Below are 25,613 nucleotides of genomic sequence, written 5' to 3' on the forward strand. Positions count from 1 at the left end.
CTTCTCTCACCTTTTGCTCTACTAGGTCTTTTTCCACCAGGATCTTTGGTCCCCAGGCCTGGACATCTCCGATCTGTATTTCAGGGAGCGAGAACTGCTGCAGAAGGCCAGGGCAGAGCTGCAGCAGCAGCTGGAGGTGCTGGAGCAGGAAGCGTGGCGGCTGCGGAGAGCCAATGTGGAACTGCAGCTGCAGGGGGACTCTGCTCAGGGGGAGAAGCAGGAGCAGCAGGAGGAGCTGCATATGGCTGTCCGCGAGAGGGAACGTCTGTGAGTGTGACTGGGCCCCTGTCACCAGGGCCTGGCTTTCCTTACCCTATCCTTCTCTCTTAGGAAGTCGAGTACGTGTGGTTCACCTTAGCTCACTACTTCCTCCTTTGTAGGGAGCTGAGGTGGAAAGTCATCAGACACTGCTGAGTCCCTGTAGGGTATGGGGCTGTGAGGGCCACAAAAACGAGTAAAGATGCTGGCCATGATCTCGAGGATCTTGAAATCTAATGAGAAGTCAGACGGACAGACAGCTGTGACATGAAAGCTAGAAGACATACGGCCGCACGAGAGCTCGAGCTTGGTGTTTTGGAATTACAGGAGCAATAGTTAATATCGAGAGCCGGGACAACTTTATGGAGGAGGGGTAGACTTTGAGCAGGGCCCTGACCTGTTTTAATTTGTAGGGAAAAGGACCAAAGGGACAGAATAGCAAAGAAAAGGAATAGGAGTTGTGATGTGTTCAGAGTTAGCTGGCTAAGGAAAGGTAAGACCACTGGGAAGTGATAGGAAAGTCACTGGTCAGGAAGGGAAGCCAGGGTCATGACCCCAGCTCACCTGTAAAGTCCACTAGGTGATGCTGCAGAAAGGAACTGTAGAGCAGGACAAAGGCTTGGTGCAGATTGTGGCTTTGCCGCCAGGATGGATTATTCTCTTGGCAAAATAGAAATGATATTTGAAGAGTTATTGGAAAAATGGGCAATACTTTACAAAATGCTAGCATAAGCTGTCAAGATGGCTCACAGTGAGTTCAGTCCACTGACCCCAGAGATTGTCCTTTGACCTCCATGTGTGCATTGTGGTTCCCTCCGCACACACAAGTAAATTTAATTAATTTCTTGTTTATTTGAGACAGGGTCTCATCTGTAGTCCAGGCCAACTGTGAACTCACTTTTTAATGCCAGCAGAGCCCTGGTAGCAGCTCGTTCCTTGGCGTGGTCCCTTCCTGTGCCTTATTCCTTGCGTCTAGTTAGTAAACAGTGGAAGCTTGAGGAAGCTCAAAGGTCTGCCAAAGGGTAGGGTCATGCCGCATGTTCTGCACTGAGGGCACAGCAGACAATCCACACAGATACATATGTGTTTAAAATGTGATCTATCCTGGGTAGTGGTGGTGCATGCGTTTAATCCCAGCACTCGGGAAGGAGAGACAGGTGGGTCTCTGTGACTTCGAGTCAAACTTGGTCTACAGAGTGAGTTCTAGGATAGGCTCCAATGCTACAGAGAAACCCTGTCTCAGAAACAACAACAAAAAAATGTAATCTATCTGACTCGATATATAGTTAGATAAATCAAAAGTTAAAGCTGTTTAAAAAGATACCAGGGTATATTGGCTCACACTTACAATCCCAACACTTGGGAAGATTGCTCTGAGTTCAAAGCCAGCTTGGGCTGCAGAGCAAGACCCTGTCACAATAAACAACAAAAATCCCACCTATTTAAGAAGATGCACATAGGGAGGTCTCCATCTTTGCTCGTTCCGTCCTCCTCTCCTGTCTTCTGTTAGTCACCGGTTCAGTTAATTTCATGTTTGTCTTTTTTTTTTAATTTTTTTATGGTTTATTTAACACATTGGTGTGAAGTGTCAGATCCCCTGGAACTGGATCTTCAGACAGTTGTGAGCTGCCATGTGGGTGCTGGGAATTGAACCCGGGTCCTCTGGAAGAGCAGTCAGTGCTCTTAACCACTGAGCCATCTCTCCAGCCCCTCGTGTTTCCAGTCCACTTCGTGCAGATAGTCTGCTTCCTCTCGCTTTTGTACGAAGGCAGTACACTAACACTGCTATGCGCTTTGCTCTTCTCACCCGCTGTCATTGAGAGCTCTCCTTATTAGTTTTCAGAAGATAATTCCACATTTTTTTAATAGAAAAAATAATTAGACTCCCATGTCCTGTTGGGACACAAACACTCCCATATACTCCCTAACTCCCTCTCCTTCCTTCTTAGTCAGGAGACGCTGGTAAGCATGGAAGCCAAACAGTCAGAATCACTCAGTGAGCTGATCACTCTTCGAGAAGCCCTGGAGTCAAGCCGCCTAGAAGGAGAGTTACTGAGGCAAGAGCGAGTGGAAGTGACTGCAGCCTTGGCCAGGGTATGTGGGCCTTCTCCCTTGGAAAGTCGTGTTCCCAGTAGAGGGGCTGGATGGCTCATTCTTCACCCTTCAGACTTCAAATCTTCATCTGTTTCTCTTCAATCGCTAGTGTGCTTCTGGGTCCTCTCCCTCCCAACATGCCCTCTACGTGACATTCAGTCAGTTTTGTGAATGTGGTTGTGAGTCTCTTAAAGTTGCCCTGTGCTGGCTGGAGGCGCATACTGCTCTTGCAGAGGACCTGAGTCCACTTCCCAACATCCACATCAGGCGCTCACAACTGCCTGTCACTCCAGGAGACTCTGATGTCCTCTTCGCAATGTCATGGACATATACATTTATTCATTCACAAGAAAAGAGACACAGAGACATATATAAACATGATTTAAAAATATAAGTCTTTAGCAGAGTGGTGGTGGCGCATGCCTTTAATCCCAGCACTCAGAAGGTAGAGACAGTTGGATCTCTGTGAGTTCGAGCCAGCCTGATCTACAGAGCGAGTTCCAGGACAGGCTCCAAAGCTACACAGAGAAATCCTGTCTTGAAAAAACAACCAAACAAACAAACAAGCTAATTAATTAATTAAAAAATATGTATATATGTCTATAAAAAAAATCAATGGCTTCTCAACTCTAGTACCACATTCAACACCCTCTGCTTCAACTATTTCTGGCCTACCTGCGCGAGCCCCCCACACTCCAGGTATCCTTTCTCTTGCACAAAGCATCAGCTGCACTCTCGGGTCCCCTTCCTCCATGACTAACACTGGATACACGTTTCTGTCACCTTGACTCCCAAGCACCATCTCCCTGTCACTGTTCTTTGTCCCAAGCATTTTCTGCTCTCCCAAACTGAATGAATGCCTCCTTCGAGTTCTCATTTGTGCTTACACTTTCTGTACTGTCGTGACAATTGTAGTTTGCACGGCTTTCTGTGTTTCTGTGCTGTGAGTGCCTTTCTCGTGAATGGATGGATGGATGGATGAATACCTTGTTTAGAATGGAAGGGAAGAGGTGGATGATATTTTACAAATGAAAGCAGGTATTGGGAGTGTGTACGGTTTACTGTTCTGTGAAAACTGAAAGCAGAAAGCACTAACCCTTTTGTTTTTAGGCAGAACAGTCCATTGCAGATCTGTCAGCTTCCGAGAACAGCCTGAAGGCGGAGGTAGCTGATCTTAGAGCTGCGGCTGCCAAGCTTGGGGCCTTAAATGAGGCTTTGGCTTTAGATAAAGTGGGACTGAACCAGCAGCTTCTTCAGGTGAGCAAAGATTTGATTCCCAGGAGGGGCTGGGCCTTACCTGATGATTAGCCATTAGCCCAAGTGCCCCCAAATCACCTCTGTTGGTTAAAAATTTAACCTCTCATTTTAGTAGAGAAAACTTCTTGTTTCCCGTTCTCCTGAGACCCAGAAATGTCATTATTCTGGGTGTTTTGTTTGTTTGTTGAGACCCTGTTTCATGCTACCAAGGCTGTTCTGATCCTCCATCACTTCCCAAGTGTGGGGATCACAGATTTGCACCGCTACCCGGTGTTACTCTGAATTCTTTGGAAGCAAGAGTTCGCCTTTTCAATCTTAATCCCAGCATCAGGCCCATCTGGTGCCTAGAATATAAACACCAGATCAAATGGCTGGGTCTCCCCTTCTCTTAAAAGCACTCTGTGCAGAGCTGCAGAAGCGCGGGGGAGCGAACTGTACCTACTTAGCTTTGGTGTGCTGCACTCCCTTCTCTTTCTGGCCAGTAGTTGGAGCAGGAGAACCAGTCTGTGTGCGGCAGAGTGGAGGCGGCTGAGCACCTGAGAAGTGCTCTGCAGGTGGACCTGGCGGAGGCAGAAAGGCGCAGGGAAGCCCTGTGGGAGAAGAAAACTCAGCTGCAGGCTCAGCTGCAGAAGGCGGAGGAGACAGGGGCTGAACTACAGGCAGAACTGAAGAGTGTCCGAGAAGAAAAGGAAGAACTTAAAGAGAAGTTAAGCGAGGTGAGAGGACACGTATTGTCAATGTACTGTCCCCACGGTGTGAAACACGCTCACTGTCAGCAGAAGGAGTGACTTAGTGTGAGTGAGGTATCAGAGTCCTTCACTGATTCCCCCACTCCCTATTCCTGCATGGTCTTCCCTATAGTCTTCATACTCCGTTCAAACATCTACAGCTCTCATGCTGTGATTATTTGTTTGCTGTCCTAAAGGCCAGCTCTATTGTTTACTTGTTTATTTATTTTCGTCTTTTGAGACAGAGTCTAACTCTGCAGTCCTTACTGGCCTGGAGCTCATTATGTAGACCAGGCAGGTTGCAGCGTCCACCTGCCTCTGCCTCCTGAGTGCTAAGATTATTAGCTACTATGTTCAGCTAAGGCTGTGTCTCTCTGTCTTTTTCTTGGTTTGGTTTTTGGCCCTCCCTAGTGGGAAAGCATGCCAGCAGATGTCTATATGGTGGCCAGGGTTTGTGGCAGCTACTTGCTTGCATCTTAGCCACCAGGAGGCAGAGAAGGGGAAATGAAGTGTCTGCTGGGCTTTTTCCTGTTGCCCTTTTAATTGAGTCTGAGACTCCACCCATGGGATGGTGCCATCCATATTCAGGTGGTTTTCCCTCTATTAATGCCCTCACAGACACACCCAGAGGTGTAGCTCCTAGGTGAGTCTATGGCGGTCACGCACTTATATTTCTGGATCTTCAGTCAGTTGTGAGCTGCCATGTGGGTGCTGGGAATTGAACCCAGGGCCTCTGGAAGAGCCATCTCTCCAGGCCTCTCCTAGGTGATTCTAAATCACCAAACTGACAATGAAAGTTAATGATGACAGTCTTGCTTTTCCTACCAAACCTCTCATTGTCCTAATACTTGAACATAATCCTTTCTTAAGAGTCCCTTCTCAGGGAATGGAGAGATGGCTCAGAGGTTAAGAGCACTGACTGCTCTGCCAGAGGTCCTGAGTTCAATCCCCAGCAACCACATGGTGGCTCACAACCATCTATAATGAGATCTGGTGCCCTCTTCTGGGGAGCAGGTACGCATGCAGGCAGAACACTGCATACAAAATAAATAAATAAATAACTTTAAAGAGTCCCTTCTCAGATATTAATCAGGTTCTTGGTGTATATATGGGTTCTGCTGTCCCCAGCACAGAGTCTCACTCATAGGAGAGCATCCTTTTTGCCCTAGGCCTCTTGATCAAGGAAATAAACAAACACCAGTTATTCCTGAGTCAGCAATGTTCAGTGCTGAGTCCAGAATCTTCAAAAACCCCTCGCGCTGACCTGATGGCAGCAGCCCTGGGGTTCTGCCTCACTCTGTAGCTCATCGTTTTCCTCAGGTACGTCACCAGCAAGAAGCAGCTACAGCTCAGCTAGAGCAGCTGCATCAGGATGCAGAGCGACAGGAAGAAACACTTGCTAGAGCAGTCCTGGAGAAAGAGGCCCTCGTACGGGAGAGGGCAGCTCTTGAGGTGCGCCTGCAGGCTGTGGAGCGGGACCGACATGACCTCACTGAACAAGTTCTGGGGCTCAGGTAGGGTCCACACTTAGCTCAGGCAAACACAGAGAGCGTTGCAAGGCTAAGCAGAGCTCCCTGTCCTAAGAGTATGAATTTTCAATGAGCTGTAGACATGCAGTTGCCCCCATAACTTCTTGTAGCCTGTACTGCTCTAGTCCCTCCTAAGAAAGGGTAAGGGGCTTGATGGATTAGAACTCTTCCTAATTCCCAAATCTCAGGTCAGCCAAGGAACAGCTGGAGAGCAATCTCTTTGAAGCCCAGCAGCAAAATTCTGTCATCGAGGTCACCAAGGGTCAACTGGAGATCCAGATTCAAACTATTACTCAAGCCAAGGAAGTCATTCAAGGTGAGAGCCCACTGGGATGGAGAGTATTGTTAGGTAAACGGAGTGGGGCAGAGGCTCAGAGGTGGTCTTGCCTGGCATCCTAGGGGAAGTGAAGTGCCTGAAACTGGAACTGGATGCCGAGAGGAGCCGGGCAGAGCAGGAGCGGGATGCAGTAGCCAGGCAGCTGGCCCAAGCTGAACAAGAGGGGCAGGCAGCTCTGGAGCGACAGAAGGTGGCCCATGAGGAGGAGGTGAACAGGCTCCAAGAGAAATGGGTAGGTGACGGACGTGGTTGGGGATAGGAGAGGCAGACGTGGCCCCCCTTCAGTGAGTCTGCCCTCTGATGCCTCTTGGTCCAGTTACTACTGCTTAGAAGGATGAAATTTGATCACCAAAGTATAAAATCCAGTTTTCGAATCCTCAATCCCAGAATACCTGTCTCTGTCTCTACTTCAGCGTCTCTTTTCTGAGACAGGGTACCTCCTCGTGGCCTAGTGGGCCTCAGACTTGAACAGCTTCTAGCTATTAAGTAAATTAACATGAAAAATACTAAGACTGGTTCTTGGCATAGTGTGAGCCCTGTATCTATCTATCTATCTCTCTCTCTCTCTCTCTCTCTCTCTCTCTCTCTCTCTCTCTCTCTCTCTCTCTCTCTTTCTCTCTCTGTGTGTGTGTGTGTGTGTTGCTTGTTTGTTTGATTGGTATGTATAAAGAATTAAGCGTGGACCATGGAAGTAGCCATAGCAGAGCCCAACTATAATCCCAGCATTCAGAAGACAGGAGGCTTGTGGGTTTGTGGGTTCAAGGCTATCTGTGTTACCAAGGGATACCCTTTTTCAAAACGCAAAGAAACTTCCAGAAGTGATGGAGCACGCCTTTAATCCTAGCACTGGGGAGGCAGAGGCAGGTGGATCTCTGAGTTTGAGGCCAGCCTGGTTACAGAGTGAGTTCCAGGACAGGATTGCCTAGTGAATCCCGCTCTAAAACTTTATTTAAGTTTGGGCTGGAGAGATGGCTCAGAGGTTAAGATCTCTGCTGCTCTTCCAGAGGTCCTGAGTTCAATTCTCAGCAACCACATGGTGGCTCACAACCACGTATAGTGAGATCTGGTGCCCTGTTATGGCATAAAGACAGGACACTGTATACATAAACAATAAATAAATCTTTAAGAAAATTATAATTTAAATTTAAAAAAAAGTTGTAAGAGAGCAACCTTCCTTTTAATCATCAGGAAGATTGTAAAGCCAGACAGTCAGAAGCGGGGATTATCTAAGTGTGGAAAGGAAAAGAGAAGGGACCACCATGACAGTTAGTCCTTCCAGGGAAACTGAGGCCATTAGCTCATGAGAGGTTTATAATATCTTTTACTTTGGAGTTTTTAGTGGGTATTATGCCTGGTTCTTAGTAGAGGAACCTTGTAGACACTGTTCAACAATTGTTTTCAAGGCACATAATTCTAGAAGTGGGCGAACTTTTGCCTGCCATTTGCCAGCAAACCCGCCTTAAAGTCAAGGGGCTAGAGAGGTTCCTAGCACCCACTTCAGGTGATTCACGGTTGTCTGAAAGCCAGCTCTAGAGGTCCTAAAGCCTTCCCCAGCCCCTGCGCACACACACTTACATGGCATGCGTACACACAGAAAAATAAATACTTAAAAGCAAGTAACCAATAGTCAAAAGCCATACGTGGTACTTAGAGCATGTCTGTAATCCAGAACCCAGGAGGCAGGTCCTGTTCTTCAGTGGACCCATGTTTGGTTCCCAGCACCTACAAGATCAAGCCAGTTAAAAATCCCAGCGTGGAGGAGGTTGGGGCTCCTGAGGCCAAACTTCTAGCTTAGGGATTACTAGCACTTGATGGCTTTGAAAGTTGGTTCTCCTTCCATTGTGGATTCTGAGGGTGGGACTCGAGTCCTCAAGCGGATGCAGCCAGTTCTTTTACTTTCTGAGCCATCTTGCTGGCCCAGAATGTGGCACTTTGAATAGTAAATATTCTGGTCATAGTCTAACCAGCAGTGATAGACTACTGCTTCCTGTTTTGACATCACAGAATGGAGCAAATAGCTTAATTTTGTTCTAGGTTTTTCTAAGCATTTGTTACCATTAAAATTCATCTTTCATATATGTTTGCAGTTGGCTTTCTGAACCCAAATGTAAGGTTTGTCATTTACGATGGTTCTGTGATTGATATTCTATACTACTGTTCTACTTTTTTTGTTTTTGTTTAGTTTTTTGAGAACAGGAATTATTTGTGTAACAGCCTGACTATCCTGCAACTCACTATGTAGACCAAGCTGACCTCGAACTCACGGAGTTCCACCTACCTCTGCCTCCTGAATGCTGGGATTAAAGGCGTGCGCCACCACTGTCTGGCCTATACATCATTTTTTAAAACACAAATCTCACTTGACCCTTCAGTTTTAGTGAGACTGATAAGGCAGGGATCACCAAGCCTCCCTTCAGAAATGTTTAGCAGGCTGACAGCTGTCCCTAAGTCACATGAGGCAGTGCAGAGATTTGAACTCCAAACAAGCTCTCCTGCCTCCTCTGCTCACCCTCTGCTTCTAACTGTGGCTTCCTTCACATGGTCAGGAGAAAGAGCGCTCCTTGCTTCAGCAGGAGTTGGATAAGACCCTGGAGACCCTAGAGAGGGAGAGAACAGAGCTGGAAGCGAGGCTGAGAGAGCAACAGACAGAAATCGAAGCTCTCTATGCCCAGAGGGAAGAGGAGCGAACCCAAGCTGACAGCGCCCTGTACCAAGTAAGCAGCTGGACTATTAGGATCGCCACCTGTGATTTCCCCAGTTTTCCCACTTTCCCGTTCCTAACAGCAGGCTTCGGCGGGGCTTCCTGAAGAGAGTGTAGCTACCGCTGCACTGCTCATGAGTGGGCTAGTAGCAGTTAGCTGCAGCAGGCAGTATGTCATACTTCCTGAGGGAGGGCCAGCGTTTACCACATCCTGTGTGCTTGCAAACCAGTGGCAATCTTGGCACTTCCTGGTTCTATGTAAATGGTCTTAGACTTTGCTTTGCTCTGAGCCCCCATCCTATTTGTTGGAAGAACTTGGAACAGGTGTGATAGGCTTATGGCCTCCCGGGTCAGTATGATAATCCAGAGCCTTGAAACCCTTGCCCTTCCTGCCTGTCCACAGATGCAGCTGGAAACAGAGAAGGAGAGAGTGTCCCTCCTGGAGACGCTGCTGCAGACCCAGAAGGAGCTGGCAGATGCTACTCAGCAGTTGGAGAGGCTGAGGCAGGACATGAAGGTTCAGAAGTTACAGGAGCAGGTATGGAAGGTGTTCCTGGGTCTGGTCCTTCTGCCTCCTCCTAAACGCCAGGATTACGGGTGTGAACCACAAGACCCAGTTTTACGTATTGTTAAGGATCAAACCTCAAGGCTTACTAGGAGGAGGCAGTTTTAGTTGTTTTTTGTTGTTGTTGTTCTGTGTGTATGTGTATATGCGTGTGCATATGGCACGACATGCATGTAGGAGTTGGTTCCTTCCTTCCACCATATAGGACCCTGGCATTGACCTCAGGCTATTGCACTTGGCAGCAAGCACCTGTACCCACTGAGGGTAGTTTTTGAAGGACACAATATGCACATGATTTCACTGTCATAGGGCCCTGTAATAGACAGAAAGGGGCTTGGGAAATTCAAGGACAAAAAGATGTGCATGGCTCTAGTGGATAAACTTGGGGATAGTACAGGAGAGAGGGGAGGGGATGAGAGGGGCCTTTCTAGCCATAGCAGGAGCTCGGGTTTTGTTTTGAGGCCAGTGGAAAACTGGTGACTGGTATTTTAAGAGCAGGGAGAACACGTGATTTTTTTTTAAGATTTATTTATTTTTATGTTATGTGTATGAGTGCTGTACTTGCATGTATGTATATATACCATGTGCATGCCTAGTACTTGCAGAGGCCAGAAGAGAATGTCAGATCCCCTGTAACTGGAGTTACAGACGGTTAAGAGCCTCCATGTGGGTACTGGGAATTGAACCTAGGTATTCTGCAAGAGAAAAGTACTCTTAACCAGTGACCATTTCTCCAATCCCCATGATATATCATTTTATATATTTCTATATACATATTTAAGTATTTATTCTTTTATTATCATTATCTTTCTGTAGTTCTGGGGATCAAGCCTGGAGCCTTGTACATGTTAGGCAAATGTTCAGCTACTAAATTACAATGCCAGCCTAGAATATCTTTTTGAGGCATGGTCTCTGTATTATGTATCTGCCACCTGACTCTGCCTCTCTAGTGCTGGCATTGAAGGCATGTGCCACCATGCCTAGCCAGGATATCTTTTAATACAGTACTTGACTAAATGGAAGTATGTGCACGCATGTATGCAATTAAATGGAAGGAGGAGTTTGTTTAGGAAGCTGTTAGGGGGTCTGGGTTAGTGTCGGTCACAAACTTGGGCTGTCCAAAAGGTTGACTGAGCCCATACAGTCATGTGGAAGGAGAAATAGGGTGTGAGAATAGAAGGGGAAACTATGCATTGCTAGTTCCTGCCTCAGCTTTGCCAACTCAATAGGAGCAAACGGTGTTCATACACCGCAGATCTGGGGAGCCAGCTCCTGTGGAAGCTTTTCTGCACTCACTGAACCTTTCTCCTCTGCAGGAGACCACCAGCATGCTGCAGACCCAGCTCCAGGGAGCAAAGCAGGAGCTGAAGGAGGCTGCCCAGCAGCACAGGGAGGAGTGTGCCGCCTTCCAGAAGGACAGGGTAGATCTGCAGAAGCAGGTCTGTCCTTTCTACCTGCCCCACAGCCCTTCCCACCACAGCCAACCCCTGCAGGACAAGGACAGGCTACAGAAATAAGTGCAGGAGTTGAAGGGTGTTCAGGGCTGAGCATATGCCTTTCAGAGTTCCAGGATTGTATTATTAGCACTCCTTATCCACAGATTCTACCAACGGCCAACTGAAAATATTGGGAGGACATTGTACTGTAAATATACAGACCTTTTCTTAATCACTAAGTAATGTTTACATAGAGTTTACATTGCATTAGGTACTGTTTACATTGTATTCAATATGATAAGTAATATGGAGATTATTTAAAATATATAGGAGAATGTGAATAGGTTATAGTCAAATACTATATAGTTTAATCCCAGCACTTAAGAGGTTGAGGCAGGAGGACTGTTGAGTTTGAAGTCAACCCAAACTGCATCGTGGGTCTCTGTCTCTAAAACAAGAACAGGCTAGGAAGCTGGCTCAGTTGATACATTGCCTGCCGCATGTACATAGGGGTCTGAGTTCAGATTCCCAGCCCCCATGTGAAAAACTGGGTACAGTGGCATGTGCTGAAAATACTGGGGCTGAAGAGGCAGAGACAGGGTTCCCTGGAGTCCACCTGCCATCAGGTTTAGGAAGAGGAAAAACCTGCCTCTAAAAAGAAGGGTGGGAATGATAGAGGAAGACTCACATTAACCTCTACCTCCATACACACACACATTTGCACATATGCACACGCACACACACACACCATATTTACAGAGCAAAGATACCGCTATATTTAACGGTTTATATAAACTTCTGCAAACTTGGATATCCAGAGGAGATGTCACAGGATACTGGGACCACTGTTATCTTTGTCTGGAGTGACCATAAGCAGACTTCTTAGACAAGCCAGTGTCAGCTGTCCTTCCTGTCCTCACCTAAACCTGTATTATCACATGACTTTTGCTTCTCAGAGTCCAATAGCAGAGGATGTTCTGAGTTTTTATTTTTAAAAAAAAGTGTGTGTGTGTGTGTGTGTGTACGGTCACTGTGGTCTTGCCCATCACTTTGCCTTTTGGTATAGTTGTGTTCAGCCAAGATTCTTATTTGTGTCTGCATTTATATAGCATTTATAAGGCTGTGGAGACCAACAGGGTGAAAGGTCTGGGAGAAGAGAATGATTAAGAACTGGGTATGAAGCCAGCTGTTGGTGGCACCTTTGATCCCAGCACTCAGGAGGCAGAGGCAGATGGATCTCTGAGTTTGAGGACAGCCTGATCTACAGAGCAAGTTCCAGGACAGCCAGACTATAAAGAGAAATTCTGTCTTTTTTAAAAAAAAAAAAAGGAAAGGAAAAGAATGGTGTGTGTGTGTGTGCATGCGTGCAGTTAGATAGTTCAGAACCAACTCCTACCAATTGTCTACTGACCTCCACTAGCATATCGTAGCATGTGTTTGAGTGTTTGCATACACAGTAAATGTTAAAAGAAAGTGTAGGGACCAGTGAAATCTCCGGAATGTGGAGACAGGCCTCTGACTGGTGTGGTGTAGGAGCCTAAAGCCCTAGGTGGAATCGTCTTCCCACCTGGCTCCCTGGGCTTTGCCATCTCAGCCTCTTGCTCATAACCTTCCAGGTAGAGGACTTGAAGTCTCAGCTGGTAACCCAGGATGACTCCCACAGACTGGTGAGACAGGAGATTCAAGAGAAGGTGAAAGAAGCTCAGGAGTGTAGTCGGATTCAGAAGGAACTGGAGAAAGAAAAAGCCAGGTAGGCTGGAAAGCCAGAGGGGTGGCTTGCCTTCCACATGGTGGTCACAGTGGCATTGGCTCTTCTGCACAAGGTTCCCTCCCCATGCCTCACTCTGGCTACACTTGGAGCCGTCGAGAGTGAACATGGTCTCTGCTTTAAATCTTACGCTTGTTTTATTTCATACATGTTTAGAGAAGACCTTTTATACACCATTGTCTATGACAATGTGGACCCTACCCCAATAGAAGTTATGTTCTATGGGGAAATTTTTAATCGAATAATTTTTTAAATAAGTTGTTACAGATTATTAAATATGGTATGGAGGAAAGAGATAAGGTGCTACTAGAAAGAGAGAGAAAATTGCTTTAGAAAGGTATATGGAAAAAATCTTTCCCTGGAAATTGGATTTGAACTAAATGCGAAACCAGACATGGTGATGCACAGCTTTATCCACACAGGAGGCAGAGGCAGGCAGATCTCTGAGGCTGGCCACGGGTACAAAGTGAGTACCAGGACACCCTGAGCTACACAGAGAAACCCTATCTTAAAAGACAAAAAAAAAATTTAAAAAATAAAAATAAATTGAATACTAGGGCTGGCGAGAAGGTTCAGCTGGTAAGGATGCTTGCTGCCAAGCCTGTGACCTGAGTCTGGTCTACAGGAGCCACACGATGGAAAGAGAGGACCCGCTCCTGAGGGTTGTCCTTTGACCTCCATTTGCCCCCTCAACACACACAGTAAATAAACAAACAGAATGCTAAACAATGAAACAGAGCCACCCCTGCAACCGAAGAGAGTTCTGTTCAGGAAGAGCAGAAGGCCTGAGGCAAACGCAAGCATTCAGCGTTTGGTGAAGCCACAGTGTGGTATGACCATATTTGCTAAAGTCCATGGGAAGGAGCTTGTAGGCTACATTTAGCAAGAAACTGTAAGGATTTCAAGTAAGGAAACCAACATAGTCAGACTTCCAATGTGTTGGAAGAGACTGAAATGGCCTGAAACATGGAGCGGCATGAGCCCATTCAGAATGGGAAGCAGCATACACTCGGTGCCCCAGGGATCCGAGAAGGAAGGGATGATCTCTTTAATAGTGACAACTGCGTCCTAAAAACAAGTCAGGAGGCTGGTGTAGGTGTCCAAATGAGAGTTGGCAAGAAAGCAGAAGGGAAGAGAAGAGCTTAAGATACATTATGGGGTTAATCCAGTTATATACAGTTATAGATTGGATGTGGGTAGGATGAAGAGGAAACTGGAATGGTCATGGCTTCCATGCTGTGACTGTAGATGAAAGAGCCATTCCTAGAGCCAGGGGACAGAGAGATGATTGGCTGGGGGGTTGGGAGCACAGAGGGATGGGATCTTAGTGAATTTGAAATATGTGCATATATTTATCAGATATATATTTGAAATATGTGTATAATTTATCAGAGAAGAGTAAATTTGAGTGAAATGACTCCTCATATGTATGAAGTTCCTAGGAGCCCTTAGTAGGTGTTAACCAGACAGTTTTTACTGACCCTCCAGTGAGCACTGCTGTTTGTGTTTAACAAGCCATGCCCATGCTCTCACCCCTACCTCTCCAACCTGTGTTTTCAGCCTGGCGCTGTCGCTGGTGGAAAAGGAAGGAAGGCTCCTGGTTTTACAAGAAGCCGACTCTGTTCGACAGCAGGAGCTAAGTTCCCTGCGCCAGGACATACAGGAGGCCCAGGAAGGGCAGAGAGAGCTCAGTGTACAGGTACCCCACTGAGCCCTGCTCTTAGAGGGGCTGGGTGAATCGTTTTTCTGTCCTAAGAACGGGATAGGCTAGGGACCTCAGCGTCCCCACCAGTAGGGGAAAAGTGAGGCTGGGCAGGCCAGTTGGGAACCTGACCTGCAGATAGATGAGCTATGTCCTCTGTAGGGAACCTGACATCTTGAACAGAACGTTCCCAGAGTACCCAAGTGGGCCGAATTCTTGCACAATCACTTGCAAATGTGCTTTATCTGGCTGGCAAAATACAACAGGGGGGACTTGGAGGGCATCAGCAAATACCCCACCCAGATCAGGTAAACACCAGCAAGATGACTTCCATTCTCAATTTGCTCACTGAGACCCAAACCTGAGCCTGGAGGAGAGATGGAATTGGGAAGGAGAGAGAAGGGACTCGGGTCTGCCGTCATGCAGTCTGACTAGCCCGTGCTGAGGTCTCAGCGCAGAGTTATAATCACTGCAGGGGCTGGCATATCTGTTTTCCTGGGAACATGGCCAGGGCCTGTTAGTATAGCCTGAGCCCTTGTGTCGAGTGTTGGTCACCCCCAGTTGTCAGAACTACTCATTTCAGGGCCCTTGCTACCTGCCGCAGAGCTGGGCCCAATGGACTCCTCCCTATCAGGGGTCAAGTGCGGGAGGATTGAGGAAAGGGTGCCACTTGCTCGCTCAGGGAGTCTACTTCCTCTGGCAGGTGGGACTACTGAGGCAGGAGGTGAAGGAAAAGGAGGCAAACTTTGTAACCCGGGAAGCACAGCTGCTGGAGGAGCTGGAGGCCTCACGCATCACAGAGCAGCAGCTGCGTTCTTCTTTGTGGGCCCAGGAGGCCAAGGCAACCCAACTGCAGCTGCAGCTGCACAGCACTGAGAGCCAGCTGGAGGTACTGGCTGCAGAACGGCAGCCAGAGAAGCAGGCCCAGGCCCAGCTGGCTAGCCTCTACTCTGTTCTGCAGCAGGCCCTGGGGTCTGCATGTGAGAGCCGGCCTGAGCTGAGTGGCGGGGGCGACTCTGCTCCTTCCCTGTGGGGCCCTGAGAAAGGTGAGGAAGCCAGATGACAGCTAAGTCTTGTGGGCCGAAGCCTGGGAGAAGGGAAGGGAATGTAGTTCCTCTTGTAAAATAGCATCAAGGTTAAGGTTGCAAATGCTGCAGCTGCTTCCAGGTAGCCTGAATCCCGGTCTATCTGGTAGCAGGCAAACTATTTAACCTCACTGAACTTGATTTTCCTTGACTATAAAATGGAAGTGTTAAAAGTCCTACCTTAGAATTTTTCTAGGATTATAAACATAAAGAGCTAGGCCAAATGTGGGGTGCCTGCCTGGAACCCTAGCACTCAGGGCTCTGTAGGATTCTAAGTGCTCCCAGCCTGAGCTCCGTAGTGAGTTGTTGGGTGTCATGGTGCCTGCTCAGGTGGGGGTTGGAATAGGAGGATTAAGAGTGCAGAGTCATCCTCAAGTACTTAGTAAATTTCAGGCCAGGCTGGGCTCCATAAATCCTGTCTTTAAAACATGATAGAAGGGCTGGAGAGATGGCTTAGAGGTTAAGAGCATTGCCTGCTCTTCCAAAGATGCTGCGTTCAATTCCCAGCAACCACATGGTGGCTCACAACCATCTGTAATGAGGTCTGGTGCCCTCTTCTGGCATGTGGGCATACACACAGACAGAATATTGTATACATAATAAATAAATAATTTTTTTTTTTAAAAAACATGATAGAAAATTTTCAGCTTGCACTTGAAAGCATAGCGGCCAACAGCCAGCATTATCTAACACAGCAGTTCTTGGCCTGTGGTGGTTGAATGACCTTTCACTAGGGTCAAATACCAGACATCCTGCATATCAGATATTTACATCACAGTTCATAACAGTAGTAAAATTATAGTTATGAAGTAGCAACGAAACAATTGTATGGTTGGGGTCACCACGAGATGAAGAACTGTATTAAATGGTTGCAGCATCAGGAAGGTTGAGAACCACTGGGCTAATGGAAAGTGTACGAACGAACCACCTAGAAGGGATGCTTTGGAGAGAGGGGACCCAGCAGGAAGGCCAAGGCCCTGTCTGGAGAGGGACAACTGCCTCTTATTGTGGCAGCCAGGTGAGAAGTATTTTCCTCTTTTCCTCAGATCAGAATGGAGCCAGGAGACTCTTTAAGAGAGGGCCCCTCCTGACCGCCCTGTCAGCCGAGGCTGTAGCATTGGCTCTCGAGAAGCTTCATCAAGACCTGTGGAAGGCCCAGCAGGCCCGGGTATGTCCTCAGATTTCCTCCTTCCTTTTCTTGACTTTCCCCGCGATGCTCAAACAGACTGGTAACATGGAGGAAGATGGGTCAAAGAGTGCTGCTCATCCTGAGCTCTGCCTCTGTCACTCTGTGGGTTGCTTACTGCCTGACAGACGTAACTGAAGCATCTGGGTTTCTGGAGCCTTGTTTTCCCTTGGAAAGTGGGTGGATGATGCTTCCCTTCCCCTGCTGCCTCTGCCCTCACACAGCACTCCACACCCCACTGCTGGGAGTAGGGGTCTTAAAGGAGCCCTATGCACTGTAAACCCTTCAACACAACACATGGGTTTTATTTTGTATAATTTCTCGTCTAAGAATTTATGCATAGTACCAAGTCCTCTGAGAAGTCAGGTAAGCTGAGAGCATTGGAATTTGAAGTCACTGTTTACAAGAACATTCTAGACATAAGACTGAACTAACTGCACCTCACTGTGCCTGCTAGTCAGTACTGAGAACTACCTGTGCACCAGCCACTCAGAGCTGCTGATACAGAATGTAAAGACCCAGCCCGCCTTCAAGAAGCCCTCCATGGGGAGCCCAGGCTTCACTCTGACATGGAGCCGACAGAAGGACTGGCTCAGACACAGCTAGAGCATGTCAGGGGAGAGGTGACCGTGTTCTGAACTGTGAGGGATTCCTAAGAGAGAAGGAGTGGCTGGAATAGGACACTGAGCAGTTACTTCAAAAGAAATAATCCAGGTGGGGTGGCACAGGCCTGTGGTCCCAGCATTTGGGAGGCTGAGGCAGGAGGATGATCAGGCATTCAAGACAAGCCTAGACTTTGTGGTTACTTTAAGACCAGCCTGGGCTATGTGAGACTGTCTGAAATAACAACAAAACATAGGCCCAGGGGGTGCCCCTCAGGTTCACCCCGCCTTCAGGGGACAAAATAAATGCAGAGGAGTTTTGAGCAGTGGTTCTCAACCTGTGGGTCACAACCTTTTTGGGGGTTGAACGACCCTTTCACAGGGGTCAGATAGCAGATATTTATGTTACAATTCATAACAGTAGCAAAATTACAGTTATGAAGTAGCAACAAAATAATTTTATGGTTGGGGATCACCGCAACAAGAGGAACCATATTTAAGGGTCACAGTTTAGCAAGCTTAAGAACTGGTTTAGAGAGTAGGGTCATGGTGACAGAGTATAGACAGTTTGAGCTCTACAGAGCAGGAGCTCAACCCCACCCTTCCTTTCCCAGGATGACCTGAGGGACCAGATCCTGAAGCTGACACAGCACCTGGCTGATACGGAGGCCCAGAAGAGCCAGGCCCACTCAGAGTTGCAGGACCTGAAAAGACAGCTCTCACAGAGCCGGGAAGGTGAGATGCTCAGGGCAGCAGGCTGACAGGAGGCAAGAGCCGGTGGTGACAGGGACAGGAGACTAGCTGAGGCACCTGTGAGGGGCAGTGAGCTTTTTCAACTCTAGTTCCCCTTTACTTGGCCTTTGTGGGCATTCTGGAAAAAGGAGTTAGAAGGAACAGATCTGGGAATCTGATAGAAGTTGCTGCTTCGGCCGCTGTTAGTCTCTGCAGGGAGTTGTTTTTGGTTTTGCTTTTTTGTTTTTAAAATTGCATTTATTGTGTGGTGTGCCGTGGCACACTTGGAGGTCAGAGGGCAATTTATGGAAACCAGCTCTCTTCTACCTCACAGATTCCCCAGGCATCCTGCCCAAGTAGTCAGGTGTAGTAGTGAGAACTTTTCCCTTCTGAGCCATCTCAGCCCATGCAGAGATTTTTTTCTTTTCAAGCACAAAATCCTGGTGACCCTGGGCCAGAACTATCAGACCATAAAATTGTGTTTCTCATCATTTATCCATGTTTCTTATTTTTATCATTTCCCACTATGCCCTCAAAATTAGCCTTTGAGGACTAAAGGATTATTGTGAGAATAATTTACGTACTGTGAGAAAGGCCAGGCAGGGGAATCGGGAAGAACATGCTGTCCTGTCCCTCTGCCACGGACTTGGAGGGGTGGGTACCACCTGGAAAGGAAAGGAGCCTCAAGACTGTTTCCTCTTGACGTCCTATTGCAGAAGGCAAGAAATGAGCCTTTTTAGGGTTCTCTGAGGTCTGTACACACAGCTGACCTGGGGTGTCTTCAGACTCAAACGGCTCTCGGAACTACCTACAAACTCATATGATTTGGGATTAGAAGTGGCTGCTGTCATGACCACTGCCTCTCGTATCTAGAGAACGGATCTGAGGACCCCTGGGTGTTGAGGATAGGAAGTGTAGGACGGTTGGCAGGCCGTGCTGTGCCAGGGCTAACGGCTGACACGGTGCAAGGCTGGAAGCAGCTGCTGATAGACAGGCAAAGGCACAGGACACTGGGTGTCATTTTTTTCCTCCTTGGCCGTGTTCCCCTGGGATTCTGATCGCTGTCCTCCATCTGGTCTACACCCTTGTGTTCTCCCACCTGCGCCCATGCATCTGACTCCAGCACCTCTGCTCTTTTCAAAGAGAAATCCAAGTGGGAAGGGAAACAGAGCTCCCTGGAGTCTGAACTGAGAGACCTGCACGAGACTGTGGCATCCTTACAGAGTCGCCTGCGGCAGGCAGAGCTGCAAAAAATGGAAGCTCAGGTAAAGTGCTGACCTGGGGAAGAGTGACTCAGGAGTTGTGTTTAGAGTTCACAATCCTGCCTCTCAGACCCACCTTGGCCTGTGCTCATATACCTGGCTTCCTTCAGCAAATCTCAAGGTTCCCTGACGCCTCCCACCTTCCCATTATGAAGGTCATAATGACCTTCATCTAATTACTTTTTCTGAATCAAGATTAGACTCTTATTCCTATTCCTTGCTCTGGAAGATCAGGGTCTAGAAAGCCTCTTTGCACCAGGCTATCTCTCCTGGACACAGAGGAGCCCTGAAAGATGGTAGGGACACTCCTGTATAGGATTTGCTTAAGTGGAACACATCACTTCAGTCCTTGCTAAGACCTGGTCACTGATGGTGCCATAAAATAAAAGGCCAATATCAGAGTGACAGTATCAAAAAAATAATCTTGGCCAGGCAGTGGTGGCACACATCTTTAATCTCAGCACAGATGCAAGCACATAGGCAGGCAGATCTCTGATTTCGAGGCCAGCCTGGTCTGCAAAATGAGTTCCGGGATAGCCAGGCCTACACTGAGAAACCCTGTCTCAAAAGACCAAAATAAAAAGGAAATCATCTTGTCTTAAAGCATTTTGTCTCTTGTTTCCAGAATGAACAAGAGTTGCTTCAGGTGTCCAAGGAGAAGCTGACTGCCCAGGTTGAACATCTGCAAACATGTGTTGCAGAAGCCCGGGCTCAGGCAAGTGCAGCCGGTGTCCTGGAAGAAGATCTGCGAACGGCTCGCTCAGCACTGAAACTGAAAAACGAGGAGGTCGAGAGTGAGCGGGAGAGAGTCCAGGCTTTGCAAGAGCAGGGCGAGCTAAAAGTGGCCCAGGGGAAGGCTTTGCAGGAGAATCTAGCCCTGCTGGCCCAGACCCTGTCTAACAGAGAACGGGAGGTGGAGACGTTGCAGGCTGAGATCCAGGACCTGGAGAAGCAGCGGGAAATGCAGAAGGCGGCTCTGGAGCTGCTCTCCCTGGACCTGAAGCAGCGAAGTCAAGAGGTAGACCTGCAACAAGAACAGATTCAGGAGCTGGAAAAATGCAGGTCTGTGTTAGAACACTTGCCCATGGCTGTCCAGGAGCGGGAGCAGAAGCTGTGCCTGCAGCGGGACCAGATCAGAGAACTGGAGAAAGACCGGGAGACCCAGAGGGGTGTCTTGGAGCATCATCTCCTGGAACTGGAGAAGAAGGCTCAAGTGATTGAGTCCCAGAGGGGGCAGATCCAGGATCTGAAAAAGCAGCTAGTGACACTGGAATGCCTGGCCCTGGAACTGGAGGAAAGCCACCACAAAGTGGAGGGCCAGCAGCAAGTGATTGCGGAGCTGGAGGACCAGAGGGAAATGCAGAGGGTGGCTCTAACCCACCTTACCCTGGACCTGGAAGAAAAGAGCCAGGAGCTGCAGGCACAAAGCACCAAGCTCCATGATCTGGAGAACCACGGCACTCATCTGGCGAGAGAGCTGCAGGAGAGGGACCAGGAGGTGAAGGCTCAGCGCCAGCAGATTAAGGAACTGCAGAAACAGAAAGAGCAACTGACTCAAGATCTAGAGAGGAAGGGCCAGGAGCTGATGCTGCAGAAGGAGAGGATCCAGGTTCTGGAAGATCAGAGGACGCTGCAGACCAAGATCTTGGAGGAGGACCTGGAACAGATCAAGCATTCCTTGAGAGAGCGCGGGCAGGAGCTGGCCTCCCAGCGGCAGCTGATGCACGAGCGGGCAGACGATGGGAAGAGCCCTAGTAAAGCCCAGCGTGGGAGCCTGGAGCACTTGAAGCTGATTCTGCGTGATAAGGAGAAGGAGGTTGAGTGCCAGCACGAGCGCATCCAGGAACTGCAGGAACACACCGGCCAGCTGGAGCAGCAGCTCCAAGGCCTGCACAGGAAGATGGGCGAGACTAGCCTGCTCCTGACCCACCGAGAACAGGAGATAGCGAGCCTGCAGCGGCACCTCCAGGAAGCCAAGGACCAAGGGGAGCTGAAAGAGCAGGCACTTCAGGGTCAGCTGGAGGAGGCCCAGAGAGCTCTGACCCAGAAGGACCAAGAACTGGAGGCCCTTCGGCAAGAACAGCAGCAGAACCGGGATCAGGAGGAAAGCATGAAGCAAAGGGCAAGTGCTCTGCAGGCGTCGCTGGAGCAGGCCCATGTGACACTGAAGGAGCGCCAGGGGGAGCTGGACGATCACAGGGAACAGGTGCAAAGGCTCCAGGAAGAGCTGGCAGCGGAGGGACGGCAGGTGCGGGCCCTGGAGGAGGTGCTGGGAGACCTAAGGGCTGAGTCTCTGGAGCACGAGAAGGCTGTGCTGGCCCTTCAACAGCGGTGTGCTGAACAGGCACAGGAGCATGAGGCCGAAGCCAGGACCCTGCAGGACAGCTGGCTGCAGGCCCAGGCCACACTTACAGAACAAGAACAAGAGCTAGCAGCTCTGCGAGCAGAAAATCAGTATTCCCGTCATCAGGAGGAGGCTGCCTGGGGCCAGGCAGAAGCTCTGCAAGAGGCCCTCAGCAAGACCCAGGCTGCCCTGCAGGACAAAGAGCAGAGTCTCCTTGAGCAGGCTGAATTGAGCTGCACTCTGGAGGCCAGCACTACCACCTTGCAAGCTACCCTGGACACCTGCCAGGCACGTGCCCGGCAGCTGGAGGAGGCCCTGAGGAAGCGAGAAGGTGAGATCCAGGCCCAGGCTGTCCAACACCAAGAGGTTATGCAGCAGCTCCAACAGGCCCTTTCCCAGAAGGAAGAAGAGCTGAGGCAGCAGGAGGAGCAGGGGCGGCTGCTGGAAAAGGCTCTGGCCCAGAGAAGTCAAGAAAATGGGATCCAAGAGAAGCAAGATCTGGAACGAGAGAGAGAAGAGGAGGCAGGGGACATTGTGGAAAGCCTAAGGGAACTACAACTGACTCTAGCCCAAAAGGAAGAAGAAATTTTGATGCTGAGGGAGGCCCAGCAAAGGCAGAGTCTGGATGCTTCTTCCCTAAGCCTCAGAGCCTTCCCAGCAGAGAAGCCAGCTTCACTATCGCCCCCAACGCAACAGGAGCTGGAGCGGCTGCAGAATGCCCTGAGGCAGACAGAAGCCAGGGAGATCGAATGGAGGGAGAAGGCTCAGAACTTGGCACTGTCCCTGGCCCAGAGCAAGGCCAGCATCAGCAGTCTGCAGGAGATAGCCATGTTCCTACAAGCCTCTGTCCTAGAGAAGGAGTCAGAACAGCAACGGCTACAGGTGAGTCACTGTGTGGAGAGACAGGCAGGGGGCAGAGTTTGTTAGCTGATTGCCTGCCTGTGGTACCTCAGACTGTGAGAACGAGGTGGTGAGCCCTTCTGTACCTCAGCTGGCAGAGCAGATGAGCGACTGTAATCAGTGAGGACCATGCCGGAAAGAGGAATTTCAGTGTGCTCTGAGCGTGTTTCAGGGACACCCAGGCTTCCCAAGGGTGGCACCAAATGGCTTTCTGGTAAAAGTGGTGTTTAAGGTTAAGTTGGAAGGAACTGGAAGGGAACTAGCCAGGAACAGTGCAGCCCATGAAGATGATGAAAAGCGGGATTGAGGACGGTGAACTTGGTTTGAAAGTAGAGCGAGGCACCGAGGGGACACAGGGACATTGCAGCAGGCAGCTCAGTGAAGGGCCTGTAGGTCAGAGTGAGATGAGCGTCTGCAGAGTGTGGAGCTGGGCCTGTGATAGGAAGGGGTGAACTCGAAAGTAGGTGGTTGATTACAGACAGTGCTTCTCAACCTGTGGGTCCAGACCCCTTTGAGATCAAACAACCCTTTCACAGGGTTGCCCTAGACCATCAGAAATATCAGTGTTATGATTCATAAAATTATAGTTTTATTGAAGTAGCAATAAATCAATTTATTGTTGCAGGTCACCATATGAGGAACAGTCTTTTTTTTTTATTGAGCTCTATATTTTTCTCTGCTCCCCTCCCTGCCTCTCCCCTCCCCCCTTCAGCCCTCCCCCAAGGTCCCCATGCTCCCAATTTACTCAGGAGATCTTGTCTTTTTCTACTTTCTACTTCCCATGTAGATTAGATCTATGTAAGTCTCTCTTAGTGTCTGCATTGTTGTCTAAGTTCTCTGGAATTGTGGTTTGTAGGCTGCTTTCTTTGCTTTATATTTAAAAACCACCTATGAGTGAGTACATGTGATAATTGTCTTTCTGTGTCTGGGTTACCTCACTTAAAATAATGTTTTCTAGCTCCATCCATTTTCCTGCAAAATTCAAGATGTCATTTTTTTTCTTCTGTGTAGTACTCCATTGTGTAAATGTACCACATTTTCCTTATCCATTCTTCATGAAGATCTTTTGCCATTCTGTAGGTTGTCGTTTTGTCTTGTTGACCGTGTCCTTTGCTTTACAGAAGCTTCTCAGTTTCAGGAGGTCCCATTTATTAATTGTTTCTCTCAGTGTCTGTGCTGCTGGGGTTCTATTTAGGAAGTGGTTCCCTGTGCCAATGCATTCAAGTGTACTTCCCACTTTCTCTTCTATAAGGTTCAATGTGGGTGGCTTTATGTTGAGGTCTTTGATCCATTTGGACTTGAGTTTTGTGCATGGTGATTGATATGGGTCTATTTTCATTCTTCTACATGTTGATGATATCCAGTTATGCCAGCACCACTTGTTAAATATGCTTTCTTTTTTCCATTTGATATTTTTTGCTTCTTTATCAAAGATCAGGTGTTCGAAGATGTGTGGATTGATATCTGGGCCTTCTATTTGGTTCCATTGGTCCTCCTGTCTGTTCTTATGCCAATACCAGGCTGTTTTCAGTACTGTAGCTCTGTAGTAGAGTTTGAAGTCAGGGATTGTGATGCCTCCAGAAGTTCTTTTATTGTTCAGGATTGTTTTGGCTATACTAGGTTTTTTGCTTTTCCATATGAAGTTGAGTACCATTCTTTCGAGGTCTTTGAAGATTTTGCTGGGATTTTAATGGGCATTGCGTTGGATCTGTAGATTGCTTTTGGATAAGATTGGCTTTTTGTTGTTGTTGTTGTTTGTTTGTTTGTTTGTTTTTGTTTTTCAAGACAGGTTTCTCTGTGTTGCTTTGTTGCTTGTCCTGGAACTAGCTCTTGTAGACCAGGCTGGCCTCGACCTCACAGAGCTCCATCTACTTCTGCCTTCTGAGTGCTGGGGCTGAAGGTGTGGGCTCCCACTGCCTGGCTGTTGTTGTTAATGTGTTTGTGCATATTTGTATGAGTGTGTGCTATGTGAATGTGCTATAGGTGGGTGTGTGTATGTGTAGGAGTGTGTGTGTGTGTGTGTGTGTGTGTGTGTGTGTGTGTGTGTAGGTATGTGTAGGTGCCTATGGAGGCCAGAAGAGGGCATTGGAGTCTGTGGAGCTAGAGTTAAAGACAATTGTGAGCTATGCCACAATTGGTGCTGGGAACCAAACTTGGATCCTCTGGAAAAGCAGCAGGTTCTCTTTACCACTTAGCATTTTACATATTTAAATATTTTTACTTGCCAGGTTCCATTGTTTTCAGTTTTCACTACCCTCGAAGGAACTGATACTATGTCCATTTTATCGTTGAAAAATGGCAGTCAGGGACTTGAGCTTGTTCAAAGTCAGACATCTGGTTGAAGTGGTTAGCTCTGACAATCTGAGGAGGGCTCAGGGTTAGACCATGTGGCTCTTACTTTCCCTGTGAGCTTATCTCTCACACACACAAACACACACACACACCACACACACATACACACACACACTCCCAGATCTGTCTTCCATCTTGAACATGGTCTGTTTATGAAGAGGATAGAGGAGGAGACAACTTGGATATGGGTTTGGCATAGAGTGGTTTTTGTCCTTGGCTCTGAACCTCAGGAGGAGTTGGTGCTCAGCAGACAGGCTCTGGAGGAGCAGCAGTCATGTGGCCCACGCTCAGCCAGCAGAGCAGACCAGGGGCCCAAAGCTGGACAAAACACACAGCCTGGAGAGGTGAGCTGGGCCCGGTGGTGTAGGAGGAGCCCGTCAGCAGCTTGTTCCCTCCTTTAGGAATGGGCCTCTGACCCCAAGCTGACAAATTGGTCCCTTTGCCCTCCATCTCTTCTCCCTGTCTGTTGGGCTGCCTGGATGAACATCCTGGGTCTCCCCTGCAGGTAGCTGTGGCTGAGCCTAGTCCTGGGGCGGAGGAGAAGGAGCAGTGGACACAAAGGCTGGAGCGTCTGCAGCAAGCAGTGGCGCAGCTGGAGTTTGACCGGAGCAAGCTGCAACACCACAACACGCAGCTGCGGACTGCACTAGAGCAGGTCAGGAGCTTTGGCAGTCCCCCTCTGGGGCCCCAAATCTCCATTTCTTGTGCCCGTTTTTGAGTTTTATTAAGTTACAGCCGTGTTTGTGGAGCCTGCTGGCCATGCTGGAGAGCAGAT

The 25,613-nt window shown here is 48.5% G+C and overlaps 1 protein-coding gene across 5 annotated transcripts in view; it reads left to right on the plus strand.

Annotated features, from left to right (window-relative positions):
• Cep250 (centrosomal protein 250) overlaps positions 1 to 25,613 on the plus strand; it is a 45,964-nt gene that overhangs the window by 16,631 nt on the left and 3,720 nt on the right. For 2 of the 5 annotated variants that reach the window (XM_075962694.1, XM_075962695.1), the window contains exons 12-29: positions 85 to 267; positions 2,208 to 2,352; positions 3,463 to 3,609; positions 4,095 to 4,325; positions 5,658 to 5,851; positions 6,055 to 6,182; positions 6,266 to 6,435; positions 8,750 to 8,917; positions 9,308 to 9,442; positions 10,786 to 10,908; positions 12,522 to 12,655; positions 14,234 to 14,372; positions 15,079 to 15,421; positions 16,507 to 16,628; positions 17,863 to 17,983; positions 19,124 to 19,245; positions 19,868 to 22,468; positions 25,344 to 25,493. In XM_075962694.1, coding sequence (XP_075818809.1) covers positions 85 to 267; positions 2,208 to 2,352; positions 3,463 to 3,609; positions 4,095 to 4,325; positions 5,658 to 5,851; positions 6,055 to 6,182; positions 6,266 to 6,435; positions 8,750 to 8,917; positions 9,308 to 9,442; positions 10,786 to 10,908; positions 12,522 to 12,655; positions 14,234 to 14,372; positions 15,079 to 15,421; positions 16,507 to 16,628; positions 17,863 to 17,983; positions 19,124 to 19,245; positions 19,868 to 22,468; positions 25,344 to 25,493 — 5,356 coding nt within the window. Of the gene's footprint in view, positions 1 to 84; positions 268 to 2,207; positions 2,353 to 3,462; positions 3,610 to 4,094; positions 4,326 to 5,657; positions 5,852 to 6,054; positions 6,183 to 6,265; positions 6,436 to 8,749; positions 8,918 to 9,307; positions 9,443 to 10,785; positions 10,909 to 12,521; positions 12,656 to 14,233; positions 14,373 to 15,078; positions 15,422 to 16,506; positions 16,629 to 17,862; positions 17,984 to 19,123; positions 19,246 to 19,867; positions 22,469 to 23,111; positions 23,250 to 24,996; positions 25,183 to 25,343; positions 25,494 to 25,613 lie in introns of those variants that run through there. The other 3 variants (XM_075962692.1, XM_075962693.1, XM_075962697.1) reach the window with 3 other exon arrangements.

The sequence above is a fragment of the Microtus pennsylvanicus genome, chromosome 2 (genome assembly GCF_037038515.1).
Source record: "Microtus pennsylvanicus isolate mMicPen1 chromosome 2, mMicPen1.hap1, whole genome shotgun sequence".
NCBI lineage: Eukaryota > Metazoa > Chordata > Mammalia > Rodentia > Cricetidae > Microtus > Microtus pennsylvanicus.